At 43.9% G+C, this 26,814-nt stretch overlaps 2 protein-coding genes across 2 annotated transcripts in view; one reads left to right on the plus strand and one right to left on the minus strand.

Moving 5' to 3' along the window:
- Positions 1-25,894, plus strand: part of TRAPPC3L (trafficking protein particle complex subunit 3L) — a gene marked incomplete at its 5' end in the record, with an annotated part of 38,995 nt that extends 13,101 nt beyond the window's left edge. Inside the window, 3 exon segments of the mRNA XM_080805879.1 lie at positions 21,015-21,140; positions 21,144-21,200; positions 24,595-25,894. Coding sequence (XP_080662005.1) covers positions 21,015-21,140; positions 21,144-21,200; positions 24,595-24,714 — 303 coding nt within the window. The 3' untranslated portion in view covers positions 24,715-25,894.
- Positions 14,988-20,262, minus strand: CALHM5 (calcium homeostasis modulator family member 5). Its single transcript, XM_080806586.1, has 2 exons — positions 19,448-20,262; positions 14,988-15,687 (listed from the first exon to the last, which is right to left on the minus strand). Exons 1-2 carry the CDS (start codon positions 20,084-20,086, stop codon positions 15,298-15,300), a joined length of 1,029 nt encoding a protein of 342 aa, XP_080662712.1. The 5' UTR covers positions 20,087-20,262; the 3' UTR covers positions 14,988-15,297.
- Positions 25,895-26,814: the final 920 nt, after the last annotated feature.

Consider the following 26,814-nt stretch of genomic DNA (forward strand, 5'->3'; position numbering starts at 1 on the left):
CTGAGCAAGGCAAGGAAGAGTAGGTTTGGAGCCGAGGGGCGGACATCGGACACCCAGCTCAGAAGGCCTGTGTCGGTGTGATTGTCACGAACATTTCCGTGGCCATTTTTTTGACTTCGGTGGTCTCGTGTTTGACCCTGTCCATGCTGCTGGGTCCAGGAACTACTCCCACCTCTCAGCACGGTCCGCTCACGCTGCCTGGGGGATGCGGGATGAGAGGAAGAAGGCTGCATTCTTCTCTTAGCAGGCTGCTGCCACATCCTTACGAACAATCTGCAAACTCCTGACATACAAAGTGCCCGTTACACGCTGACATCTGTTAAATCCAGCCACTGCCTATTCCCAGATTTCTCTATAACCAAATCTCTTCTGTCTCCCATGACTCTTAAATCTCTCCTCTCTTTCATTACTGTCCGAAGTGCCATTAAGTGACCTCATGGGCCTCGAACCTCAGAACAGGACTGGCTCGCCACCTGTGCTCTCTTCCCTGAAGTCCAAAGCAGGGAGAGGAAGGCACTGGGGTACATTAGCACCCCAGCGGCCGCCCCGTCAAAGGTATAACAGGGCCTAGACTCACCATCTGGGGAAGGGGGTCCTACGTTCGAAATGGACCAGCTCTGTTTTTTGAAATGTGCCAAAGGGTGAAACTTAGTATTCTTTGTAGGAGGCAGGAGTTGACGTCTCCGTGAGTAAGCAAACATGACCGAACAACTTCAGAAACATAAGGGAACCCATGATTATTACCCTTACTGAGAACCTTTTTATTGTGAAAAAAAGAATAAGGCAAGTCTGCATTTTAGCTTAATGTGTTAGTCTGTGAATAGAATTTTACTGGGTTTGGGGCCTGCTGATCTTTCAAGAATTTGCGGTTGTCCAGCTTTTTTCTTTGCTTTCTTTCTTTCTTTCTTTTTTTTTTTTTTTTGGTATATATTTCTATTCTCCATGTAACTAACTACAACCAAAGTATTGTACAAAGAACGGAAATAGTACAGAATTTTCTTGAGTTTCTTTGATTTGACCCCGGAGTGAAGTTATATTTCATTTCTGGGAAATTTCATTGCCCTGTCCCATCTGTAAGCTTTTCAAAAGGAGGGGTAATGTCAAACGTTCTTGGGGTTTGGCCCACAGGGCCATGGCAAGCCAGAACAAAAAATTTGGAAAATATTTGTAGATCTTTTCCCTCAAGGACAGGCTGTTGCGCCTCCTCTTCTGTCCAGCAGAGGGCAGTGGTCCACATTCATCTCCAAATTAAAGCCTCCTACCCCACCCGTCCTGGCTCCCACCACCTGCAGAAACTCTCTTATTTCAAGCAGTACTTACTACATTGAAAACCCAGCGCTCCAAACGTGTCTGTTGGCTCGCAACAGCCGATCTGCAATAACACGATTGAACCGAAATAGGATCCCGGACAGGAAAAGAGCTGATTCTTATTAAATAATGGACACTGAACTCATCTTGGTAATTTTATTGAAACACTCGGGGTTTTTTCACCACTATTTGTATGAGTGTAGAGAGTTCTAGGAGAAGAGGAAGATTCAGTCTTGCTACCCTGAGGTCAATCATGACTACAAAATGCAAGGATTAAATAGATAATCGAATCATTAGCTACCACATTTCACTTAAGTTCTCAACAGGCATTCATCACTTCCGGTTTATATAAGGGCAGATAGAAAATACAATTATACCTTTCTCTAGTCCAAGAGCTAAAAATCATCTCCTTAGTTGCACAAAAACATATTTCGTACTTTCCAAAACCACGAACGGTAAGATTTCATGATGAAGAGAAGCTAATTAAAGATAAAATTGATCATTTAAATAAATCATTTCCACGTATTATAGAAAATATTTGAAATGTTTCCTAAAGTTCATCATAGAGCCAAATTGGGTTGGGTAGACTCCTTTACTCCGCTGGCTGGTGGGTGATGTGAGGTCGTCTGGTTGATGTAAGGATGTTCTGGGACACAACAGCTAGGCCTCATGGCAGAGCAGAAGTCAGGGAGTCCCTCAGTCATCCCGGTCGTGTCAGGAGCGGGCATCTGTGGTCCCTTGCTTCAGTCCTGGTCGTTTAAGTGACTCGACTATTCTCTGTTTATTTTGCTCTTGCTACTACCTGCTGACGTCTCCTATTCTGTATCTTCTCTACGCCCCTGTGACTCTGCTGCCTCAGGACTTCTGCTTACTCTCCTTTACTCTCCTCTCTCTGGTGTCTTTTGTCTTCTGGGACTCTCTGCGTCTCATAGTCAACGTCCCAAAAAGAGCGTCTAACCTGTCCAGTCAATCACTTGGCCTCTGTGGGTAACGCTCGCATGCCACGCGTCTTCCGGCCCGTGGCCAAGCTGTGGACTGACCGCCCAGGCTTCCACATGCCCATCCTCGTCCATGACCTGTGGCCAGAATGGCCGTGGAGTGAGACGCAGAGCCTGGTCATCACAGGGAGACCCCCAAGAAGGGGACTCGGGCACGACACACATTCCGAGACCCCCCAGAATGGGGCAAAGCAGTTGGAAAAGACCTCGTCCTTCCTGTCTAGGAAGCTATTTATGATCTTCCTTACCTTATGAAACCTCTGCTCATGTTCCTTGTCTTACCGAGGCTGGTGCGGGTTTTCCTTTGTTCCAGAGGGTAGAATTCCTGTGTAGAAGAGTGTAGCAGGCTCCAGGTAGCATGTTAACTGTAGGATATGGAAATCAGGAGAAATGTCCTTGCCACGTGTTTTGCAGGTAATAATCAAGTAAGAAAACTTAAAAAAAAAAAAAAATGCCCCCCCCCCCTCCACCGGAGGCAATCCAAGCCAAACCACATTATTTGTTGGAAATACGTCTTTTAGACCACTAGCTAAGGGTGGGGCAGACATTTCTCAGAACAGTAAACTCAGAGGGGTGCTTCAATGGCGGGGAGGTAGCCAGATGAAAAACGATGCTGTGCTACAACACACAGGATTAGGTTTTCTTTTGAATTTCTTATAAAGGAATCAATCATAACAGTTTATTCTGGTCCTCTAATCCCATGGGGCTTTTGCATTTGTTTCTTTTTCTAAATCTTTTTCAGTCCCTTTTCTTGGCATCCTCTGTTTTTCGTTTATTTTTCAAAGAATGTTACCAGAGATGACCTGATTTTTTATGTGAATAGGAGAACCGCCCAGGTGACATGAACTTGAACCAGACCATTCAACACAGAGACATCAGCCTATCTTAGGTTTCTCTCTTTCTCTTAAAAACAAAACAAAACAGGTTTTGTTCCTTATGTTTCTCTATTTTACTTTCCCTCCTTTCTTTTTTTAAATTTTTTGAAAGATTTATTTTAGAAAGAGAGAGAGTGTGCGTGCATGGAGGGAGGGGGCTGCAGAGGGAGAGAGAGAATTCCAAGCAGACTCCCCGCTGGGCGCAGAACCCCATCTCACAACCCTGAGATCATGACCTGAGCCGAAAATCAAGAGTCAGACGCTTAACCCACTGAGCCACTCAAGAGCCCCTCCTTTCTTTTTTTCTGATTATATTTGTCTTCCTTCATTTTCTCAATGCTGTACATGTTTAAAAGGAATGCTTTTCCTAAGAGGCATCATATCTCACAATTCTGGGTGTAAGCTTAAGGGTAATGCACCCAGCACAACGCACAACCCTTGAATTGTGTCCACATCCTAATTCTTTGCACAAAATTGAGAGATTCTTTTCTGTCCTTTGAATATGCTTGCTTTAACCAGGATGAAAGTTTAAATCTCCATTCTAAAGTTACCTCCATTCCAACCCACCACCCCCATCGTCCTCCTCCCCACCCATCCATGCACACACCCTCCTCCTCCTTACACACAATTTATTTGAAGGGTTGGACTAAGAAATGTGACCTGAATGGCACAGAATAGAGGGAAACCTGGAAGCTTTTTATTACCAGGCAACAGCTGCCCTTTGTTAAAATCTCCCACGGATGGCGGAGGTCTGGTCTTTGCTGATGATCCTCTCCGAAGGTACGGATCTCTTCAGGGCTGGGAGCCCCTCACTGCCCCGCCCCGATGTCGGCATCATCACATGATACGCCCCGGCTCAGCCTTCTGCCTTCCAGGACGCAGAGAGGAGGCTGGGTGCTCCCCACTCAGATGCTAATGGAGGGAAACTTCTACTCAGGCAATGCAGGTAATTCGGGTGAGAAGCAGGGATTGGGTACAGGGTGGCTAACCACTCACCTCAACTACATCAGCCAGCAGTTGGGACTGTCGGTTCAAAGACCCACCCCTACACACCGCCATCCCAAAATGTTTAGGTGTCCTGCCACTGTCTTATGCCAGAATACTCTGTAAATAGATGTTTGAGAATGTGGCCTTAATTGTATGTGCCTCCCACCCGCACCCAGAGGACTGAAGTGGGAAACGGAGGCATTAGAACAGCAGAGTCCTCAGAGCCTGGGATGGATTTGGGCCCCGGGCACTCATCATGTGACCTATGTGGGGAGCCGGGGGGTGGGGAGAAAACCAGTGAAAGGCTGAGCCATCCGTCCAAAGGGTCTGGACGGTAGTGGCACATGCACGTTCACAGGTGACAGGGTACAACTGGAGAGACCAGGTCACAGAGAGCGCCTACCCCTCCTCCTCCACCCTGCCCCGAGGAGCAGGTAGGGCTGGATCCCAGGGGAGGGCACTGTCCGGGCCTCACCCGCAGCCGTCCTAGAATTATGCTTCCTTTCTTTGCTTCCCCAACCATGAAAGCTAATCACATTAATTAAGCCCAGGCAGAATATCTTCTTTTGCTATTAGTTACTATGTTTCTTTCCTTTTTAAAAATTTATTTATTTGACAGAGAAACAGCCAGAGAGGGAACGCAAGCAGGGAGAGTGGGAGAGGGAGAAGCAGACTCCCCGCTGAGCAGGGAGCCTGAGGCAGGGCTGGATCCCAGGACCCTGGGACCATGACCTGAGCCGAAGACAGACACTTAAGGACTGAGTCACTCAGGAACCCCTAATTACTGTTTTTCAAAGGCTAACTCACAATGCAGCATCGAGGGCCTATTGAATTGCTTTACTTTTTCCATTTTTCCAACAGATGATATTAAAATAAATGGGAGCCCTTGATAAACAGGGATTGAATTCCATGCAAGTCACAGCCCAGCACCACACAGCATTCCAGAGAAGCCCAGCCGCACAGCTCACTGAATGTCAGGCCATTTTCCTATTTAGTAACATTTCTGAGCAGGGAAGAAGGGAGTGGAAAAAATTAAATGGGAAAAAAAAACCCTTTATAGTCCTAAAATCCTCCGTATTCAAAAAATGATGAATATTAACAGCAAAAGGAACTCAACGAGTATTTTCAGAAATCTTTCCCTTGGGGCCAGAAATATAGCAGATGGATTATTAAAAGTAAGAAACTTGTTTAAAGGGATATCACTGGTTAGGCTTAATTCCTCCCACTGAGTAGACAAGCGCTGCCTCACATAAACACCCACACGTGCTTGATCTATTCCCCTTTGTACCTCTGGGAGGGGTGAGAGAAGAGAGCGTAGGAAGATTTCTTTTGAGGGAGAGCGTGTGCACACAGCCAGCCACAAGGTCTGGGGACTCTGCCGACTGCTTAGGCCTAACCCAGCAGCGCACATCAGTTACTCACGGCAGAGCTCCCAGATGAAAGCGAGGCACCTGGGGGAAAATTACCCCGTAAGCTTTTATTAGGACGACACTTGTGTCATATTATTTTCCCTTTAGTCTCAGAAAAGTGTCTCTCAAGGTTCAGTTGTCCGTAAATTCTGCAACGTGTCCCTCCCCTTTCCTACGCAGGTCCAACTTCGTTTTCTGCGTATCATCAGGTGTCCTAGCACATCTGGCTTTTTCTAGGCGTCTTATCTCCTTGGCGCCGTTACCAAGGATGCCTCAATGCTCCAGATATGCCAGCCCATGAAGATCTCGGCTGTCCTAACTTTCCATTGGAGAGTCTCAGCTGTATTTCTTTTTTTTTTTTTTTAAGATTTTATTTACTTATTTGACAGAGATCACAAGTAGGCAGAGAGGCAGGCAGAGACAGAGCGGAAAGCAGGCTCCCCGCTGAGCAGAGAGCCCGATGCGGGGCCCGATCCCAGCACCCTGGGATCATGACCTGAGCCGAAGGCAGAGGTTTTAACCCACTGAGCCACCCCGGCGCCCCTCAGCTATATTTCTATCCCTTAACTCATTTGGTTGAGATTCATGAGAGCCTGACTTACGAAACAACCCCTAAGTGTGTGTATTGAAAACAGCCATAAGGTTGGGAGCATCTCGTTACTGTAACTATTTACAAGGGAATTCCTTCCCAGGAGATGAAAACGGCTGAGGGAATACTCTGGGAGAACCAAAGCCCAAAGGCTAAAGAGGTACACCTGGGCCTAAGGGTTCAGAGACACATCAGGGAGACAGACACTCTGGGGCCTCCCTGCTAGGTATTCTTAATGCAGGTCAGAAGATTTTGTTCAAACTCGCGCTGACCTCTCAGTGGTGCTCCAGGGTAATGGTTCTCAATTCTTACTGTTCCATAGAATCACTTAGAGCTTAAAAAAAAAAAAAAAAAAAAATCCAGATGCCCAGGCCCTACGTTTGCCCAGCTGAGTGATGGTCTCTGCAAATCAGACCCAGGCATCACAACTTTTAAAATGCTCCCAAGCCATCTTCGTGGGCCCCTTCCGCTTTAAAGCAAGAGTTTGCAAACTGTGTTCCTGGGCTGGTGCTGTAGGGTGATTGCTGGAAAGGCAGGGGCGCTATGTGAAGGCTGCTCCTCTCCAGATTCTCAGTCCCAATCCTTCCAGAGCTGCGTCTCCTTTTGTCTCTTTAAGTGTTTCAAATAAAATAAAACGTCATTGGAAAAAAAAATGGATAATCTTGATTGAAACAAAGCCCACCCCACCAGTGGCTGGGATGACTAGCTTACCTCTTGGGAAGGAGGTAGGAAGAGAAGTTGGGTCTTCTAGGACATCACTTCAAAGTCGGTGGAAAATGATCGAACACTGGTTTGTGACTATATATATATATATTTTTTTTTTAACTGCTTATTTCCTATGCAGCGTCAGTGAGACCCACTCATAGTTAGGCAGGTGTTTAGGGAAGCGAGTTTTTTAAAACACTAATTACTTTCCCTCATGTTTCCTCCCACGATTCAAACACCAAAAAACAAAACAAAACAAAACAAAAACCCTGGGAGAAAGAACCTTGTTCTGTTGATACCAACAGCAATCATTATTAATGCTGACACACATCCATTCATGTTAAAATCTAGGAATAGGGCTCAGTTGGTTAAGCGACTGCCTTTGGCTCAGGTCATGATGTCCTGGAGTCCCAATATCCAGTCCCACATCGGGCTCCCTGCTCAGCATGGAGTCCGAGTCTCCCTCTGAGCCTCTCCCTGCCTCGTGCTCTCTCTCTTTTTTTCTCTCTCTCTCAAATAAGTAAAATCTTTAAAAACATATATAGGAATAAAATGTTGTTATAGTGCAACTAGTAACTATTTCATGGGTTATGTACTCTGCCCAGAGATGTATTTATTTTGAGGTATCGTTCTTAAGCAGAATTACTCATATCACCAGAGTTCATCGTTTTCTTACTTAATCCTATTCCTGGAGATGATCTAGAGAATGTGATTAGGTAAAATAATGAATTCATTTTCCCCCATTTTCATCTCAGTTTTCATTACAATTTAAAACTTCTAAAGATGTCTCTCTAGCATGGGTGTGGCTGTAGGGCCCGGAAATCTGAAACCATAAAAAGGTGGTTTGTCCTTAAGAGACTCTTAATCTCACAAAACAAACAGGGTTGCCGGGGCCAGAGGAGGAGGGAGAGGATGGTTGTGTTATAGACATTGGGGAGGGTATGTGCTATGGTGAGTGCTGTGAAGTGTGTAAGCCTGGCGATTCACAGACCTGTACCCCTGGGGCTAATAATACATTATATTTAAAAAACTGGAAAAAAAAAAGGTGGTTTGTCATATGCACAGACAGAAAGGTGGGCTCGGACAATATAAAAATTAAAGTCTAGAAACTACTCCAGATCTTTTGTGAACTTCCCAGAGCTAAAATCCCTTCTTTATTAAGTATAATTTTTATCAAACGAAATATTGGGAAGTTGACCTTATTGATACAGGGAACTGGAGGCATAGTTTGAGCACAGCTATTGCAAATAATTTAGAAACCCAAGGTGGAAAAGCTGTGCCAAATGGGAAAGAGGCCAGGAACCTTGGAGCTAGACATTAATTCCCAGGAGTACCCCGAGAAGCCCATTGATGGAATTCATGTGCTACTGGCTGTAAGATTTAGGACAACAGAGTTGAAACTCAGAGATGTCCTTATCCAACACTCCGATTTTAACAACGAGGAAACATGTTGTTAAAAGTTAAATAATTACTTGAGAAGACACCAACATGAGACAACATTTCTGGGGTGGAAGTTAAGAGATCAGACGAACCCAGGTCCAAATTTGGGCTCTATTCTCTTACCCGAAGCTTAACCTTGACCTGATTGAACTTCAGTGTTCTTCATAAAAATAGAAACAATAATCCCTCCTCCCCAGTATGTTTGAGAAATTTTAAATATAAACCAGAGGTAAAGTATCCGTCGCATAACAGGTCATCAATAAACATTAATTCTGCCTTCCCTCTTTAGTGGAGGAGCAAAATTTAGAATATGATCTCTCTTACAGCTGCTAAGTGTTCTTTCTGCGTAACTCAACCTTAACCAACTGAACAGTGAAAATATTATTGGAGGGGGGCCTGGCTGGGTGGCTCATTCTGTTAAGCGTCTGCCTTCTGCTCAGATCACGACCTCAGGGTCCTGGGATCAAGTCCCACATTGGGGGTGGGGGGTGGCTTCTCCCTCTGTGCTCTCTCTTTCTCTCTCTCTCTGTCAAATAAATAAATAAATAAAATCTTTAAAAAAAGAAAAAGAAAATATTATTGAAGCTGCCTAAAAGTAGATTTCCTTCCAGACTCAAATAGGACGTTTTATATTTGTAATAAATATGTTCCAATTCTGAAAGGGATTAAACTAAGTCAATGCTCTTGATCAAAATCCTGCTCAAATCAGTGTCAGTGCAAAGCCCCACTACATCTCTTGCTTGAAGGTTTCTTTCTGGGGCTTCCCTCCATGCTCAGGCTCCAGCCTCCGTAGCTCAGCTTGTCCGCTTGTCTCTCTGAAAATCTCACTGTGTCCCAGGACACATTTTGGGCTTCATTAAGGTTTAGTCAGAAACCACGGCTCTAATGATTAGAACCAGAGCCAGATCCTTTCTTACGTCAGCACCTCAAGGCAGTCTAGGCTCCCTTGGGAACTTCGGGCAATGATGGGATTGGGTTAAATATACGGTAACAGTCAAGACCACAACCACACACAGAGGGAAGTCTTCACCCTTGCAGCTACCATAGACGAGGTCCATATGTGGATCCCCTGCTCTTTGCTGTTTACCTCATAGGTCAGGGGCTACAAATGTCAAAAAGTAGTGACTCTGTTCTGGTTTTAGAGGCAGGCAGAGGGAAGGGAGAGGGTAGGAATAGATGAATAAGAATCAAGACCACAAGATTAATGTAGTTTTTAAAAATTACTAAATTAATGAAATCCCAGTAAGAGCATAGCAGTGGCTTAGTTCTGAACCCAAAACCATGAAGTTTCTTGAAAATCATACGATGCAACAAGGAGAAAAAGGGGAAATTTACAAATCCCAGTTTCTTAAAACAAGAGAAAATGTTTCTCCACAATGAAAGAATGTAACTTGGAGCCAGAAAAGCCGATCCAAGAGACCTACCTGAAGGCCAATCTAGTAACACTATTGGACTTTAGAGACTTTAAAGATGTGAAACTACACGTTGCCTGGGTGGCTCAGTCGGTTACGTGTGCCTGCCTTGACACACTTGATCTCAAGGTCCTGGGATAGAGCCTAGCACTAGGGATTAGTCCGCTTCTCCTTCTCCCTTTGCCCCTCCCCCAACCACCCCCCCACCCCCGCTCATGCTCTCTTACTCTCTCTCTCAAATAAATAATAAAATCTTAAAAAAAAAAAAGAAAGTGAAAATACAGGCAAAAACATTATGTTAGAAATAAATCAGGATGGCATTGGATTTTTCCTCAGCAACGTCCAGTAACGAAAGAAAACGGACTAACACGTAAAATATACTCAAGCAGAGAAAGTGTGAACCAGCTAAGCTGTCCTTCAAGCAGAGAACACGCCAACATGTGACTAAGAATGCAGGGAAGAGTGTTCCTGAGAACCTTTGCTGAGAATGATACTAGAGGACCCCACCAGGCAAGCAGGAGCTGACTGACAACACTTCAGCAGAAGAACTGAGGTGAGCATACCATTTATTTCACCGCATAACTCTTATGAAAATTTTCAAGCATACACAAATGTAAAGAGAATGTTTTATAAATCCCACATACTACCTATCCAGGTTCAATAACTATCCACCTTTTGCCATTTCTCGCTTCATCTTTCAGCTACCCCCCTTTTTGTGCTGAAATATTTTATTTTTTTAGGATTTTATTTCTTTATATCAGAGAGAGCGCGTGCGCGCGCAAGTGGGGGGGGGGGCCAAGGGAGAAGCAGACTCCTCACTGAGCTGGGAGCAAAGGGAGGCAAAGACAGATGTTTAATGGCCTGAGCCACCCAGGCACCCCTGTGCTGAAATACTATAAAGAAAATTCTTTTTCTCTAAGAGTTTATCTATTTATTTGAAAGAGAGAGAGATCACAAGTAGAGGGAGGGGCAGAGGGAGAAGCAGACTCCCACTTTAGCGAGGATCCTCATGTGGGACTCTGATCCCAGGACCCTGAGATCATGACCCGAGCCGAAGGCAGATGTTTAACGGACTGAGCCACCCAGGCGTCCTTAAAGAAGATTCTAAACATTACATTAATTTACACAGAAATAATATGCATCTGTAACTGGAAAGGACTTTTAAAAAAATATAAACCACCATGCTATTATACATAACATGGTATCTATTTTCTATACATGAGTTTAATTTGTAATATTATTATAAATAATTCCCTGCAATCATCTAACACCCATTTAATACTCATTCATCTTTCCCTAGATATCGCAAAGCTATCCTATTAGAGCTGGCTGTGTGAGACAGTTCCCACACACGGCTCATGTGTTGCTTCTGTTGTTATGTCTCTCCCGTCTCTTTTCTTCCCCCTTTTTTCATGCCATCAGCCTGTAGAAGACTGTGTCACGTGTCACATAGAATGTCCTATATCGCCGATTTACTTGGTTGCTTCCTCATTAACTTGTTCCCTTTGGCCTGTATCTCCTATGAAGCAGTAATTGGGTCTCAATACTCGATTTGATTCAGACCGAATTTTTCAGGGCACATTTGACAGGTGATCCGGGGGACTTGCTCTCACACTGTGCAGCATAGGGAGGCACGGAACCTCTGGCCGTCCCATTTTGAGTGACGCTAAGAAACACGAGGGGCTTCAAGTGGTGTGGGCCGCATCCCACTGTGCTTTCCCCTAGGAGCTGAGAATTTATTTCTTGTGTAGGTCCATTATGTCCGTAGGGGTAGCACAATGGTTATTTTCTAATTCTGAAGAGCTCTACAAAGAATAAAATCACGACATAGCTTTTTCATGTACTCGACTAAGCACGACTTAGAAGATACCATGGGAAAAAGAAACCATGGACTAGAGCAGAAAAGAATGCCTAGAAATACAGAAAACTTACAAAACTTGCGTGAGGAAAACTTTAAACTATTTCTGAAGGACAAAGGGTAGCTTCGAATAAATGGAAAAGAAATGGAAGGGCATCCCAAGTTCCCAGATAGGTTGATAACATCATAACCGAGGTGTCTAATTTAGGAGCTCTGGGGTGGGACCCAAGATTCTGAATCTCGTCTAGCCTGCCCTCCCCAGCATGGCCTCTTTGTGTTTTCCAGCAGCTCTCAAGGTGTGGTCTCTGGGCCAAGAGCACGAGCATCTGCTGAGAACTTGGTGACAAATGCAAATTCTCTTGCCTCCCCCCAGACCTACCAAATCACTCTGGTCTCAGCAGTCTCCATGTTAACAAGTCCTCTGGAGGGTTCTGACATGAGCTAAAAGTTTGAGAACCACGGCTCTAGCGTTTCTAAAATTTAAGTTGTGTGGGAATCACCTACGGTCCGGTCAGACTGAAGACTTGATTCAACACGTCTGGGATGGGGTCTGACTCTGCCCAGCTGGCCACCTCCCTCATGGTGCTGATGGTCTGAGACAACACTTGGAGGAACGAGACTAGAGGAACAATCTGTTTCTAGTTCACCCAAGGCCAACTCATCCTGTCCCCTCCGCTCCCGTTTTGTTCTAGGTATTAACGACAGATCATATGTTACTTCTCGCGGTGGTATGTTTATTTTAAACAGAATTTAACCTACAGAAGTGTGTTCCTCTCACAACAAATTTAGCCAGAAGTAATTGGAAATTAATCTCAGGCTTTGGTGGAACAGTTTTGGAGGGACACTGTCTGCCATCTGTTAAATCGTGCCATTGAGGATAGACTGTTAAACGGAATCTAGATGAACAAATTTTAGGGAAAAGCTTATGCATGAAGAGAATCTTTGTATAAATCTATGTCTAAATTTAATTCACCTCCACTCTCTCTCCCTTAATAAATTCTGATTTTTCCTGAATTAGGTTTAGGCTATCTATTGCTTCCTGGTGCCCCCGTACTTGGTGGTTTAAAACAACCAACATTTATTTGAGCTCACGATTTCCTGGGTCAGGGATTTAGGCAAGACACAACAGGCAGTGCCCTGCAATGTCTGCAGCCTCCAAAGGGGCAGCTCAAAAGTCTGGGTGTCTGGAAGGGCTCCACGAGGACCAAAGACCTGTGATCTTTGTTCTGGCTGTTGGCTGGGTTCTCTGGTTCTTCTCCATGTCATGTCTACTGAGGCTGGCTGGAATGACTTCTTCACTGATGCATCTGGCATCTAAGCTAGAATGACTGGGACAGCTGGGCTGACCAGGCTCCTCTCTCTCTCTGTCTCTCTCTCCTAGTTAGCTTGGCCTTCTTCAGAACTTGGAGCTTTCAGGGTAATTGGACTTCTTGGATGGCGGCTGGCTTCTGCTAGGTCGAGCACTGCCAGAGACAAGGCACAAGCTGCAACACTTGCACAGTCTGGATTCACTCTGCCAGATGCTGTTGGCTGAGGAAGGCCAGATTCAAGGGGCAAAAGATAAGACTCCATCTTTCGATTGGATCCCATGAGCTGTGTTACCATGGTTCGGTTTTATTAAAGTGAAACCCAGATGCACCAAAGATGCAATGAAGTTGGTTGGTTAGAATCAATGTAAATTAAAAAAAAAAAAAAAAAAAAAGCTAGCTTTATGAGCTTCTTTGAAAGGCTCAAGAGAGCCTGTGGTTAGCATCTCTTCCTCACTCTGCCTTCAGTGATCTCACCTGGGTAACTTGAATCTGTGCCATAGAAATTGGCAAACAGTTCAAATCGGGATTTTTTTAAAGAGCCAGTTGTTAAATATTAATCACACACCATGTGTAAAATCCAAGTAATATACCAAACAGATTGCAAATAGATTGCCACTTTCCATCCTCCACCTTCCACTGTCCCACCTAAACACACACACACACACACACACACACACACACCCCTGAGCCTACTCTGAGTTCCCAAGGATATATTCCGGGTCTTAATACCTTTAGGGTCCTTTCTTCAACTGGGGATAAGGTCCATGGTCATAAGGGTTCAGTCCCCAGATTCTCCAGCTAGGGGGCCAGGACTCTTTGTGGTATAAGGTGTGAGCCATAGCATAAGATATAGTGTCTCTTCCTTACACATCAATTCTGCTAAGAGATATAGGGGGAACTTAAATATAGACATATACATATATATAATATATACATATATACAATATGTATATATGTATAGATTGAAACTAACGTATATGTTAGTAAATATGTATAGATTTAAGCTATACATATATGTATATATACATATAACCTTGGACCCCCCATACATATATGTATATGTTTAAATATAGATATATACATATATGTATATGTCTATACATATACATATACATATATATATGTTTAAATATAGATATATACATATATGTATAGACATATATGTATATATCTATATTTAAACTAACATGGGTATATTACATAATACAATATGCAAAATTTGCATTATTTCTGATAAACATAAAACTGCAGAACAGTTCTACACTAGCACTGCCTTGACAGTTTCCCCAAACATCTGGTCAGGGCCAACTTACCCATTCGTCATAGTTTAGGTACTACGCCTAGGGCCCATGATACTTGTAGGGGTTCATGAATGTGTTTTTAATTTCTTTTAAAATCAGAAGAAAATAAATGAACTTTTGGGTTGAAAAAATGTTTTAGTAAATAATATTAATATACCTGTCTTTATATTAACATATTCATAAATGTGTCTGCGTGTTTTAATGTAGAAAGGGGTCCATGAGAGCAGAAGTGCCTAGGGCCCCCAAAAGCCATAATACGGTCCTCCCTGTAGGGACATACTTTCAGTGCACGGTGGAATCATGTGAAAAGCTCTGAATTTTAGGCATCATATCCTTTCAATGTGTTATTCTTGAGAACTGCTGACTTCAGATTCCAAGGAAATGAATTCCAAATGGTAGAATTTCATATGTTCTTAAAAGGCAGTAGAATAGATTTGCAGGACAAGGATTTCCTCTGACTACACCACAGATCCCACTGTCTACGGCCGTCTGTTAAGAGTCTTGTACTTAGTCCCAAGTTACCACTTTTGCCCCCAGATGCCACAACCAATATTTACATAAAGTGGCCGAACTTCTGGCATGAGTCCCGCTGTCAAACCATCAAATCTTAGAACTTGAAGCCACTGGGGATGCCCGGGTGGCTCAGTCCATGAAGCATCTGCCTTTGGCTCAGGTCACGATCCTGGCATCCTGGGATCAAGCCCCGAGTCATCATTGGGCTCCCCGCTCAATGGAGAATCTACTTCTCCCTCTCCCCCTCTGCCCCTCCCCCCACCGCATGCATGTTCCCTCTTTCTCTCTCAAATGAATAAACAAAATTTATTTAAAAAAAAAAAAAAACAACAGAAGAACCTGAAGCCACTGAGCCCCACCCCGCATCAGTGGAAGGGCCCCTTCCTCACCATCCTTGACCACACACTCTGCATCCGTTTCAGCACATCCAGACACTGCCAGCCCTTGGGAGCTACAAATCTCTTCCCTTCAGGTTCCTGTCCTCAAGGAAATACCATGAGAAAACACAGAGACACGGTGGTTGCTACTGATGCAGCAAAAATGTCAGAATGAGTGTACCGCTGAACGCCACGAGTCCACGGCCATGGATGCACTACACACTGTGGGCAGTACCCACAAGCACCATTGTGGTCTCATCATCCTCAGGGCCAAGGTCCAGGCCGTCCTCCACCACCCTATGCAGGGTGCTGTAGTGCTGCTGGTTTTGGTGGAAAGAATGGAGCTTGGAAGCCGCCTCCCAGGCTGCAAAGGTGGGCATGGGGAAGACATCTGGCCTCTTTTTTTCAAAAAAGCATTTCACGTTTCTCTCACTCAGCTTGTTGGCGTACTCCAGGAATGTATTTTCCAACTGCTCCTTCTCCTTTTGTGCATACGTCTTCCAAAAATTCAGCTGAAGGTAGCTAACTTTAGATCGGCAGCGAGCACAACAAGTGGTGAGCAGAGAGAAGAAAGATGCTGAACAAATGATGAACCAACCTAGAATCTAAGAAAGAAAGATACTGAGGACGTGCAAAGGCACAGCCACTTCCCAGGGGGCGGAGATGGTGTTACCGGTCAGCGTACCACCCAGTTAATACCACAGTCATTGCCGTTATCTCAGTGGAAATCCTTCATAATCATTTTTTAATCATACTTTTTTAATGATCAAAGGAAAGTGCGGGTTTACCTAATCCCTATCATTCATCCCACCCACCACTGCTGGTATGCAAAGATATAACCAGAAGGCAGACAAATGGAAAAGAGCAAAAATATAAATTATCCAAGAATCAGCTAAACCACCCCCTGAAAGAGTATTAATTGTTAAAGGAAAGAATTCCATGCGTGAGTGAATATGATCATTGGAGGAAATGAGCATTTCCTCAGCCCGGAGTTGTCAGCATTGGTAAGTACATGTTCATGGCTAGTGACTGATTTTTCCATATTACGTTTACAGAGAAAAACAGATCCTCTCTGAGAGAAATCCCATGAGTGATCATCCATGATAAAGTGAGAGAGACATAATACAATGGGGAAACTGAAGCTAGAAGAATTGAAAGGCTTCATAAAAGCCAAGGGAAAAAAAAAATTAGAGTCATTCTAAACCTTCAGGATAGTTGGTTCTGAATTTTGGTAATTGGGAAAAAAAATTCCTTTCTGAGTACAAACTGGTTCAACTGGCTTTTTTTTTCCCCTGAATTTTAAGAGCAGAACTCTAAATAGCTCAACTGACCTTCTAAACTTTCTTGTTGTTCTTAATTATATTTGTCACAATTGGAATTAATCTCCTATTTGGACAACTATTTGAGCCCTTACACAGTCTCTTTTGACATTTTCATTAAATGACTCTTGGAATTTCTCAGCAAATGGGCCTATTTGAAAATAGAAGCAATAATCCGCAAATGAACCCATTCAGACCATAACAGAACTACCAACAAGCCCTGATGCTTTAAATCTGGAGTTCCCACACGCTGGCTCACACTGTGGCGCCATTGTGAAGGCCCCAGACTCCCATGAACGCCAACTCTGGAACGGGCACTAGGTGGGTTTAAATCTCAACCTTCCCCTCCCTATGGGCGTTCTCATTTCCTATGGGTGCCTCATTTCCTCAACTGTAAAATGGCGGTTCCCCACCTCAGAGGGGAGTTTGGGGGATTCAAATAAGACAATGTAGACACACATATGCATTCAGGAAGCGTTAGCTGGTATCACATGCTGCTCTTTTTCAAACATACTGACATTTACGTAAAAGCGTTTCTGAACTCATGGTTCTTTGTGGCCTGATTTATGAATGAGGCACCGCTCCTGTCGTGTGGAAGTCCCATCGTTACCTGAATCACTTGTGATCTTCCCAGTCTCTTCATCTTCTACCTTCCTCTTTCCACACAGCCGGGCCTCCTATGGGCCAGCAGGCCATCTCACCTCACTATCCGAGCCAATTCTGCTCGAGTTATACTATTTGATGGACCACAGATCTCGGTCTGATCTCAGCGTCACCTTGCTCTCACCTGAGGGCTGAGCCCTGAGCCCTCTTGCTCGTCCCCAGTGCACAGTACGGAGACTCTGGCTAGACGTGGTGGACGCTCCCGCCCCAGCCCTCCGCATGTTCCATTCGGCATGACTCCCCTCTCTCAGACCCCGGCACTTTGCTCATTCATTTAGAACTCAGACTGTGCGCCAGCAGCTTCACGCCCATGTATGTCCATCATCTCTACACCTTCCAGCAACCTCCCAAGGTAGGTGTTATTAGTCCCAACTATGAGGAAACAGGGGCTCAGAGGGGTCAAACCATGAGCTTGGGGTCGCAGAGTGCTAAGTGGTTAACTCAGGATTCAAACCCCAAGCTGGTCAACTCGAAGACCAACCTCTGGCCACTAGTCCTCCCGACTTGCTTAAAATAGAGAGCTGCCCAGCTGGATTTCTTGTTTCTTTGGCCCAGCCACGGATGGGGTGCTTTTTCCACCCCCACCCACACACCCAACTATTGATCTGGACTGTTTGTCACTCCTTCCTGGCTGAACCACTGCGGTCAGCACCTGCCGCTGGCACCGCTCCCCTTGTCCACATCCCACACGCATCCTCCCCTAGCAGTCAGCCCCAGGTCCTTCTCATTCTGCTGAAAAGTAAACAGGTGGTGTGCCCGGGCTAAGCGATGACAGGATGTGCATGATTTCCTTATGCCTGTGTTTAGAGAAGAAAAGCTCACACGGTGATAAGTGTTTGGACCTGGCACTGCCTGAATAGAGTCTGGTGCCTGAGGACATAAATCATAAATCACTCATTGTATCATAACATTCGGAATTAATACCTTCCTTCAACAAAAGAAGGAAGACGTTTGGGATCCTGGCATGTTTTTATCTCAGATGTGCTTTATGCATTAAACAAAAGCTTTTGTCTGGGGGCATTTTTAAGCTTATCTGTTCGTGTAAAAAGTACGGTGTGGCTCTTCTGCTGACCAGCTTTGGAAAGTATGATTTTAAAACCAGACTGCCCAGATGGGTTGCTGAAAAGGCAAGTCCTTGTTGAAAAAGTAAAATTATACTACTTTCAGTGCACCCTTTTTTTTTCTGAAACAAATGGCATTCCTGACAGATTGTGGGTCTGTTTATCTACTCTGATTAGCTGTTGTGGTTTGGGGAATGTAACCCCACGACTCACGACTCACGAGGAGGAACTCAGTCTTTTCCTGAGGCCAGGGAAGGCGTCCCATCTGGATTTGTGCACAGGTTCCTGGAAGGATGACAAGCTACTTCCTGGTGTCAGTTAGGTAAAGCTACGGTTTCCCTCTGTTAAATAATACAGTGTCCCAAATAAAGCATTACTTGAGCTGCTCAAGTAACGTAAGAACTTCTTCAGCTGTAGCGGGTAGAAAGAGCAGAGGACGCAGCCTCCCTAGAGAATACGGTCTCTTTTCACTAACGGCTATTTAAAGACTGCCAACGCCCATTTAACACAGGAAATTTTTCTCAATCTTGACAATATTTATACACAGAGATAACAGTCACCAGAAATCATTTGAGGGGATCTCTACACTAATTATATTAAGTGCCTCTTTGAAAAACATTTGGTTCAGCTCTATTTTAATAGATGAATGCTATCTGCACGTGTTTTTCTGAGAAACCAGTTTGAAAATAAATAATTGATAGGAGGCAGTGATTTCTAATTACAGCTCTGCCATTAACACTCAATTATGTGTTAGTGTCATGCATTATTTACCAAGTCAACCCAGAGAGATTGTTCTAAAAGCACTTAAGGATTTACATATGCATAACCCAGAAGATATTTTCTTTTTTTTTTTTTTTTTTTTTAAAAAGGAAGATTCCAGCCTCCCTGTTCTCTTTCCACCATTTTTTTTAAGATTTTATTTATTTATTTGACAGACAGAGATCACAAGGAGACAGAGAAGCAGGCAGAGAGGGGAGGAAGCAGGCTCCCTGCTGAGCAGAGAGCCCGATGTGGGGCTCGATCCCAGGACCCTGGGATCATGACCCGAGCTGAAGGCAGAGGCTTTAACCCACTGAGCCACCCAGAAGATATTTTCTTTTCGGGAGTAGGAAAGACCATCCCATCAGCAATTTTACCGAACCACCAACCCCTAAAAAGCTTTTCCTGAGATTGTCTTCACGCTGCATTGTGTTCCAATTTTCCTTTCGTTTCGAAATGTTCTAGCAGGATTCAGACTCAGCTCTGCCTGAAAGGAGTCCCCGAGAGAAGAGAGAATCCTTCAACTCCTACTGGGAGAGAAAGGCGAGTCTGTCCTTCCTTACCTGAGACTGGGCTTGAAGGGACAGCTTCACTTCTTCGTTGTCCGCGGGGGTCATGCTGGTTTTGCCACAAGAGACTTTGTGAAGTTCATCCCAGCACTCTTGGGGTTTGCCCTTGCAAATCAGTCCCAGGAGTCTGGAACTTTTGGTCCCGCTCATGGCACATTCATAAAACGTCCCGTTGAGCAGAGCCACAGAAAGCCACATCGTCGGAGCCACCAATGAACTCAGAGCGATCTGGCCGAGGACATAGGCAAAGCGGCAACTGTGGCCTTTGGCGAGGATTTTCCTGGGATTCACACAGCAGCCTGTGAAGAGCCTCCAGAACTTGCTGTTCAGAAAGAATCCCAGAATCAGCAACACCCAAGCAGGAGCAAACAGGAAAACCAGCCCATAGACCAAGTTCTCAGTGCTGCAGGGACACTTAAAAGCCACCAGCGAAAAGAGACGCTCACTCCCCAGGGTCAGCAGAGCCATGAAGCTGTAGCCAATAACAGTTTTCTGGTTGAAGAAGAATTTTAAAATCCCTTGAAAAGCATCCATGCTGAAGGTACACCAAGGGAAAAGGCTTTGCTTATTTATCTGGGGAGCAGCTGTGGCTGCGGCCAGGGGTGGAGCTCTTTCTGCATTAGACACAAACATTCCTCCTTCTCAGACTAAATTCAGCCAGATAAGGAAACAATGTCATTCCCCAGGAATGACTCTTTCCCAACTGTGTCCAGATAATGCCTCCTGCTGGTGGATTTCGCACCGTGGAACCTGGGCGGAAACACAGAGACTCGGAGTAGATTCAAAGGGCACTGCTTCCATTTTCTATTATTTTCACGTGGCTTGGATTCTCAATCACAGCAATAATAGTCCAGGAATTTTCCAGCCAGAGGAATCAACATGAGCAGAACGAGGTTTCAGCCAGTTCCTTGGGAGCCAAAGCACGTCTCCAGGCGGGGAGTTTCATGATGGCTTTTCCCTCGCTGCTTAAGATCTGCTGCTTTGCCTTTAGGTCTGAAAGATTCATTTTGCATCCCCTTAAACTAACTAGTGTCAAGAGATTTGAGTCAAATTTTCGGATTTGGGCTATTTGTAATTTAGATGGAAAAGTTTAGGGAACATTTGAGTTTGAATGAAAGACAAAATGAGAAGGGTCCTCATGGTTTCTTTCCCAGGAGATCATAGCAACCTCTCAATTAGTATCTCTGCCTTTGACCTCACGTCCACTCCTACCCTCAACCCTAACGGTGACTAGTATTTTAATTTCTTACCCTCCTGAATGATATTTCTTTTTGAAAATGATTTTTTGAGAAATAATGCTTAACTCTGCTTCATAAAGCATATTGTTTCGACAGAAAACGGGTCCCTTAGGATATTCCATAAAAATGAAAGGGTTTAAGATGTGTACAGGTCACAGGGTCAGTACATTTCAAAGCTGCATATAAGCCCAGACTTCCCGACTACAAACTCTACATGCTTAACTATCATGCTGCCCTGCCTGGAAACAGAATATTTGGGTGCTCTGCTAATAGATATTTGTTCTAGACCAAGTTTTGTAGTATTTTTTTTCCCTCTTTATTAGGTTGCCTTTAAGATGTACTTGGGGATTACACCAAGCGTGACGTGTAACAACTCAAGCAGGACTGAATTTTCCCTGATCCTAGACAAGAATCCGCTGGTGGAGTTTGTGGAGGCGCTCCCCGCCGGGTGATCCTTTCTGTGCTACTGCAATTTATTCTGTGGGATTATCAGAGGTGCCGTGGAAATGGTAAAGCACGTATTTCATTGGGCCAAGTTTATGTGTCAGCCAGTGCTGTGTAACAAATGACCCTTCCCTCAAAAAAATACAACTGCTTAAAACAACAAACACTTATTATCTCACACAGTTTCTAAGGATCTGAAAGCTGGGAAGGGTTTTGCTAAGAGCCTGTAGCTCTAGGAGCCTTTCAGAGCTTAATCCCCATGCAGTCCAGCCCTTGGTCAGGGCCACCGTGGTGAAGACTGGATCCAGGCTAAGAGAACCCACCTCCATGCTTACATGGCCTCAGTGCCTGGCTGGCTGTTGGCTAAAGGCCTCATGAAATTCCTTGCCACATACGCGCCTCGGTAGATCCAGTCACAACAGGTGCTGTCTTCCCTGGTGCAGTGTGGGAGGGCGCTACCTGCAGGTGTAAGAGGAGGCGGAGATCGTTGGAGTCTGTTTGGGAGGCTGGCTTCCACACCTGGATTATTCATTGGCTTAACAAAGGCAGTGATCAGCATCTGTTCAAAGGCACTGGGCATGCAGGATGAGTTAGACATAGTCACTGCCCTTCTGGAGTTTCTGTCCAGTAGAGAAGTCAGATGTGTAAAGAAGTATGGATAATGGCTATGAGGAGCTGGGTTAGGCTGGGTGGTGGGGTAGGGACGACTTCCTAGAGAAACTCTGGGCTGGTTCATGAAGGATAAAGAGGAGTTGGGGGAAGCAAGGCCTTTGGGTGAGGGGGAAATAATATTCCCAGTAAACAGAGGAGCGTGTCCAAAAGCGCAAGAAGAAAGTTTCATTCAAGGAAGAAGGCACTTGAATGAGTCAGTATGGGTGACATAAGAGGAGAGAATCTCCAGTCAGTATGGGTAGATTGAGGGAGATATTGTCATGAAAAAGGAAGTTTCACTTCTTTACAGAGGCCTGATTTTTGAGAAGTGGTAGGAGGCATTTATATGACCCAAGCTTGGGAATTTAGACTTCTGTGATGAACACAGCAGAGACCCATTATAGGTTGATAAACAGGGAATGATATTTTGAAATTTGTGGTTTAGGAATTTCATTCCTTTGTTGTCAAACTGAAAGCATACAGGAGGGTACGAAGCTGGAGGGAACAGAGGGCAGTTGGGAAGCTGTGATGGTAACCTCAAGAAAAACCAGAATACAGTCCTGACAATAGGAGTGGAGGGGAGAAGACCGATTTGAACAACATTAAGAAGGAGATTAGTAATCAGACTGAAGACTAGGTTATCAGTTAACTGAAAAAGACAAGATTGAGAAAAAGAGTCAGGAATTATTCGGGGTTCTGAGCAAACCAAGGAGAGGTACAGGGGGGGTTAGGAGAGACGACACGAGGAGTTCAGCTTGGGAGTTCTGGCGTTGAGGTCTCTCACACACAGGCAAGTGACAACATCCAATAAGCAGTTGTTACACATGTATGAAAGCCGCAGAGAGATGTGGACCAAAGAGGCATTGGAACTGTCAAAAGATGCGTCACGGTGTGTAGAGGAAGAAGGGAAAGGAGTCACAGGGGGAGATCTAGGAAGCAATGACATGGAATAAGTAAGTTGGAGAGAGAATACAAAGGCTGCAAAGGATACCAAGAAGGAAGAATCAGAGGTGGGAAAATACTAGGACGGAACGGAGTCAGAAACAAAGGAGGAGAGGATCTCAAGAGGGAGGGATCCACAAGATAAGGACAGCGGAGAAGCTGAGTAAAACAAGACCTGACGAATAGTCAAAACTCGTAGGGATGGAAAAGTCAGGAAGGACCTCAGTAAAACCTGGTTTGGGAAAGCGAAGAATGAAGAAGGCAATCTGTCAAGACTGTCGAGCCAAGGGCAATTCAGAGAGAGGTAATAGTCCACAAAATCTCGTTTTTCTACAAGTTTAGCTATTAACAGTGATGGGACCAGAGAGTAGCCAAAGACTAAACACGTGTTGACCTACCCAATAATGAGGCATTCATGTAATTTTCAATTATCGGTGATAATTAGAGGAAGGATATAATAACAGGGAATCCGAAAGAGTAAAACAATTGGAATAATGTATTATTCACATGGATCTTCCATGCTTCTCTCTTACCAAATGTTTAGGTTTGCCCTATAATCCAGTAATCAAGAAAGGAAAAGAGAAATATTCTGAGAGTTTATAAGCAAAGGGATGAACCATAAAACAAAGGGGCGCCTGGGTGGCTCAGTGGGTTAAAGCCTCTGCCTTCGGCTCAGGTCATGATCCCAGGGTCCTGGGATCGAGCCCCGCATCAGGCTCTCTGCTTAGCAGGGAGCCTGCTTCCGCCTCTCTCTCTGCCTGCCTCTCTTCCTACTTGTGACCTCTGTCAAATAAATAAATAAAATCTTAAAAAAAAAAAAAGGCAAAAATAGGATAAAGAATTCTCCAGCTTTCATGGATAACACTTGATTCTAGCACTATATGACAAACAGGTATGAGACCTCGTGTGGCCTCAAACACACATCCAAATAGCTTCAACGTAGCCTCCTGGTTTATCTTACTGGACCTTCTGTTAAATTTTGACAAAGACAAAAAAGATCTCATGGGGTGGGGGGAACGAGGGTCAATATAGCTTCTATATTTCAAATGCCTACTAGACCCAGGCTTTATCACTTATTATTTGCTTTTACCAACCAGGTACTTTTGCTTGGTTATCTTATTTATACCAATGACTTAAAATAGCTGAATGGAAACTCTGCTGAGGGTAGTAGGTCAGCAATATGCTGCTCTTATGTGAATACATTTTAATGAATAGAGAAGTAAGCCCTGTGGGATTACTTCAATGTATGGGAAGTGGGAAATGCTTTACAGTGGAAAAGAAGGGCTGGCCATCAAATATTCATCTCTGTAATTTCAATCTTTAATTTTATATTTGTAATTATTTAGTTGAGGCTTTTTCAAAGCTCTCAAAGCCCTAAGTGATTGCTCAGTGTTGTTAGGACAAGTGATTCTGTTATTAATCTGATGACAGAATGATTGAATGCAAGTCAGTTGGAAAGAACTTGTTTAAGAATCCATTTATCCTTGAAGTTCTGCTTGACAAGGCACATTGGGTCAAACCCATCTTTGAGTTAGGAATTTGTGTTCTTCTTGAGATGGACCCATGGTTCAGCTGTGCCGGAGTGGGCCCATATCTCTGGGCTGGCCCCAGAATCGTCTGGGTTGGGCCTGGCCTGGCCCACCTTTCTCTTTGCAGACTCACACCACAGAGCTGACACACAGCCCAATCATCCCTGGAGGACACGCAGGAAAGGGGCCTTCATCCACACAGCCAGTTCTGTTCTGTCATTCCATAAGGAAAGTCAGCCCCTTACTGAGTGAATAAAGCTGAAAACAGAGAAAAATTTAGAGAGTTTTTTTCTTAAACCTAAATGACACAGGCCTGGTTTTTTTTCCCCTTTCTTAGGTTCGTTTGGCTGCTGATGTTACATTCTTGCAAGACAGACTGAATGGCGACCGTGTGACAGAAATAGGAATAACATTTCTGAAAAAGCCAGATGAGAAAAAATACAGACGGAAAAAATGAAGCATTGCATGGAAAATGCCACAGGATGGCCAGCTGAGGAGTTAATATTATCTAAACATACAGAGCCATAGAAATTCCCAGTTGTTTAATAACTGCATGCGTCGTAAAAGGCTTATATATCAGCCAGAAGTTTGAAGTGCAGGACACTAGGGTTTAAATCTGTTTTTTTTTTTTCTTTGCTGATAAGGTATACATTTTCAATCTTACGTCCATAAGATTTCATGTACAAATAACTCCTTATAAGATAGCATACATGAATTCACACATCACATAGTCCGTCCTCACAGAGTCCCCTGATTTCTCTCACTTATGGTAATAGGAAAAAAAAATACCAACTACACAGTTGGTGTATTTATCTATTCTCATTGGAAAAAATAGATGAAATGATATAATATAGAGTTCACTGTAGACAATTTCTAGATTCTCTATAGAAACAGTGCTATTTATAATACTTTCCCATATTTTTGAATAACTATGGATATGATTTCTCTCATATATTGGCTTGGTTTATCTCTTCAGCCTCATAAAGCTACTCTCTCTTGATAATTTATAATTACCAAGACAAGCTGTTTATTTGCATGCTAATTCTGAAATATTTTTAAATAGCATTTAGTTTTAATTCATGTAATTTTTAGATGGTATTAACCAAATGTCTTCCTATTCTCTTGAAACATTGCCGATGGTCAGGCTAGGAAAAAATGAGCGGTAAATAATGTACTACACTTGATCTTAGCCAAAAGGCCGAGAAGCGATTGAGCAGTAAATAATGTTTTTTGAAAATACTTTCTTACCCCAAAGCTCATTCAGTTAGAATTTTTGCTGTCATTTTTATTCTCCTAAAAAAACTTTACAAAGCATGCTTTGTCTGTGACCAGAACATATTTAAAATTCAAAATGTACTGGATTAAATAAACAATAATCTTTACCAAACCATCAGCACACACAGATGAGCTCTATGCAGTCCAGAATCTACTGGGCTCTGCAGAGAACTGAAATTCCAAGTATTACAAGTAGTGTGGACCCTTCAGTTAGAACTGGTATAAGCGATATGATCATGGTAGACCTCAGCTAGGACTCAGGGCCCTGAAGACACAGTCCCAGGTCTGTTTCTAGTGGATTCAGCTGATCCTAAACAATGGCCTCTCTCATGTATAAAAATGGCATAATTGAATATGACAAGTATCTTAAATTATATAAATGAGTTTAAATGGCATCAAAAATGACTGAAATTCTGCATTTTTGGATTTTGAAGACTCTGAGGAAATGGTTTGTTTTCTACCTGTGCGGCTGTCTATTCAAGGGACATCAAGGTCAGTCCTAAGGACTGACGAGGGTCCCTGGGGCAGCTGTGGCAACCACGGAAGGAACTTCAAGCCAGTTCCACAGAAGACCGGGGGTCGAATCAAGAAGATGAATGTTACCTGACATCAGAAGGGATATCACAATGCCGTGTATTTTAAACTGATGCCTCCAGAAGAATGTTTGCCGCCACCCATCCCAAAGCTTCTTTTTGGGATGTTTCCATCCTCTGTTCTGTTGCCTCTTTCCCTACATTCACCCCTCCCGGAACCCCAAATACTCCTGTCTAAGGGCCTCCCTCTTAAATCAGTACCCATCTAGCCCTCTTGAAAATGCTCTGGAGTATTCTGCTACCTGGCCACACCTTGCTCTCCTTTCTGTTCCAACCCAACTGCCTTGGCCCGCTGTCAGCATTGCCTGCCCACCTGAAGATGACTAAATCTGATACTCTCAATGATGTGGAATGTTAGACCCGGTGATGGCTTCAGGATAAGGCTCGTTCTCCATCCTTTTCTTCCCCCTCACCTTAGAGAGGGAGACCAATCTTTGGATTGAACTTGTGGTATGGGCAAGTGACCTACTTAACCAAGAGAGAAAACTGAGTGGTAGTCCCCCATTACCCACAAGGGGTATGTTCCGAGACCCCCAGTGGATGCCTGAAGCCACGGATAGTACTAAACCCTATATGTACTATGTTTTTCCTATATGTGATAAAGTTTAATTTTTAAATTAGGCACAGTAAGAGATTTATAACAATAAAACAAAACAATTACAACAATATAACATAATAAAAGTTATAGA

The sequence above is a fragment of the Martes martes genome (genome assembly GCF_963455335.1).
Source record: "Martes martes genome assembly, chromosome: 6".
NCBI lineage: Eukaryota > Metazoa > Chordata > Mammalia > Carnivora > Mustelidae > Martes > Martes martes.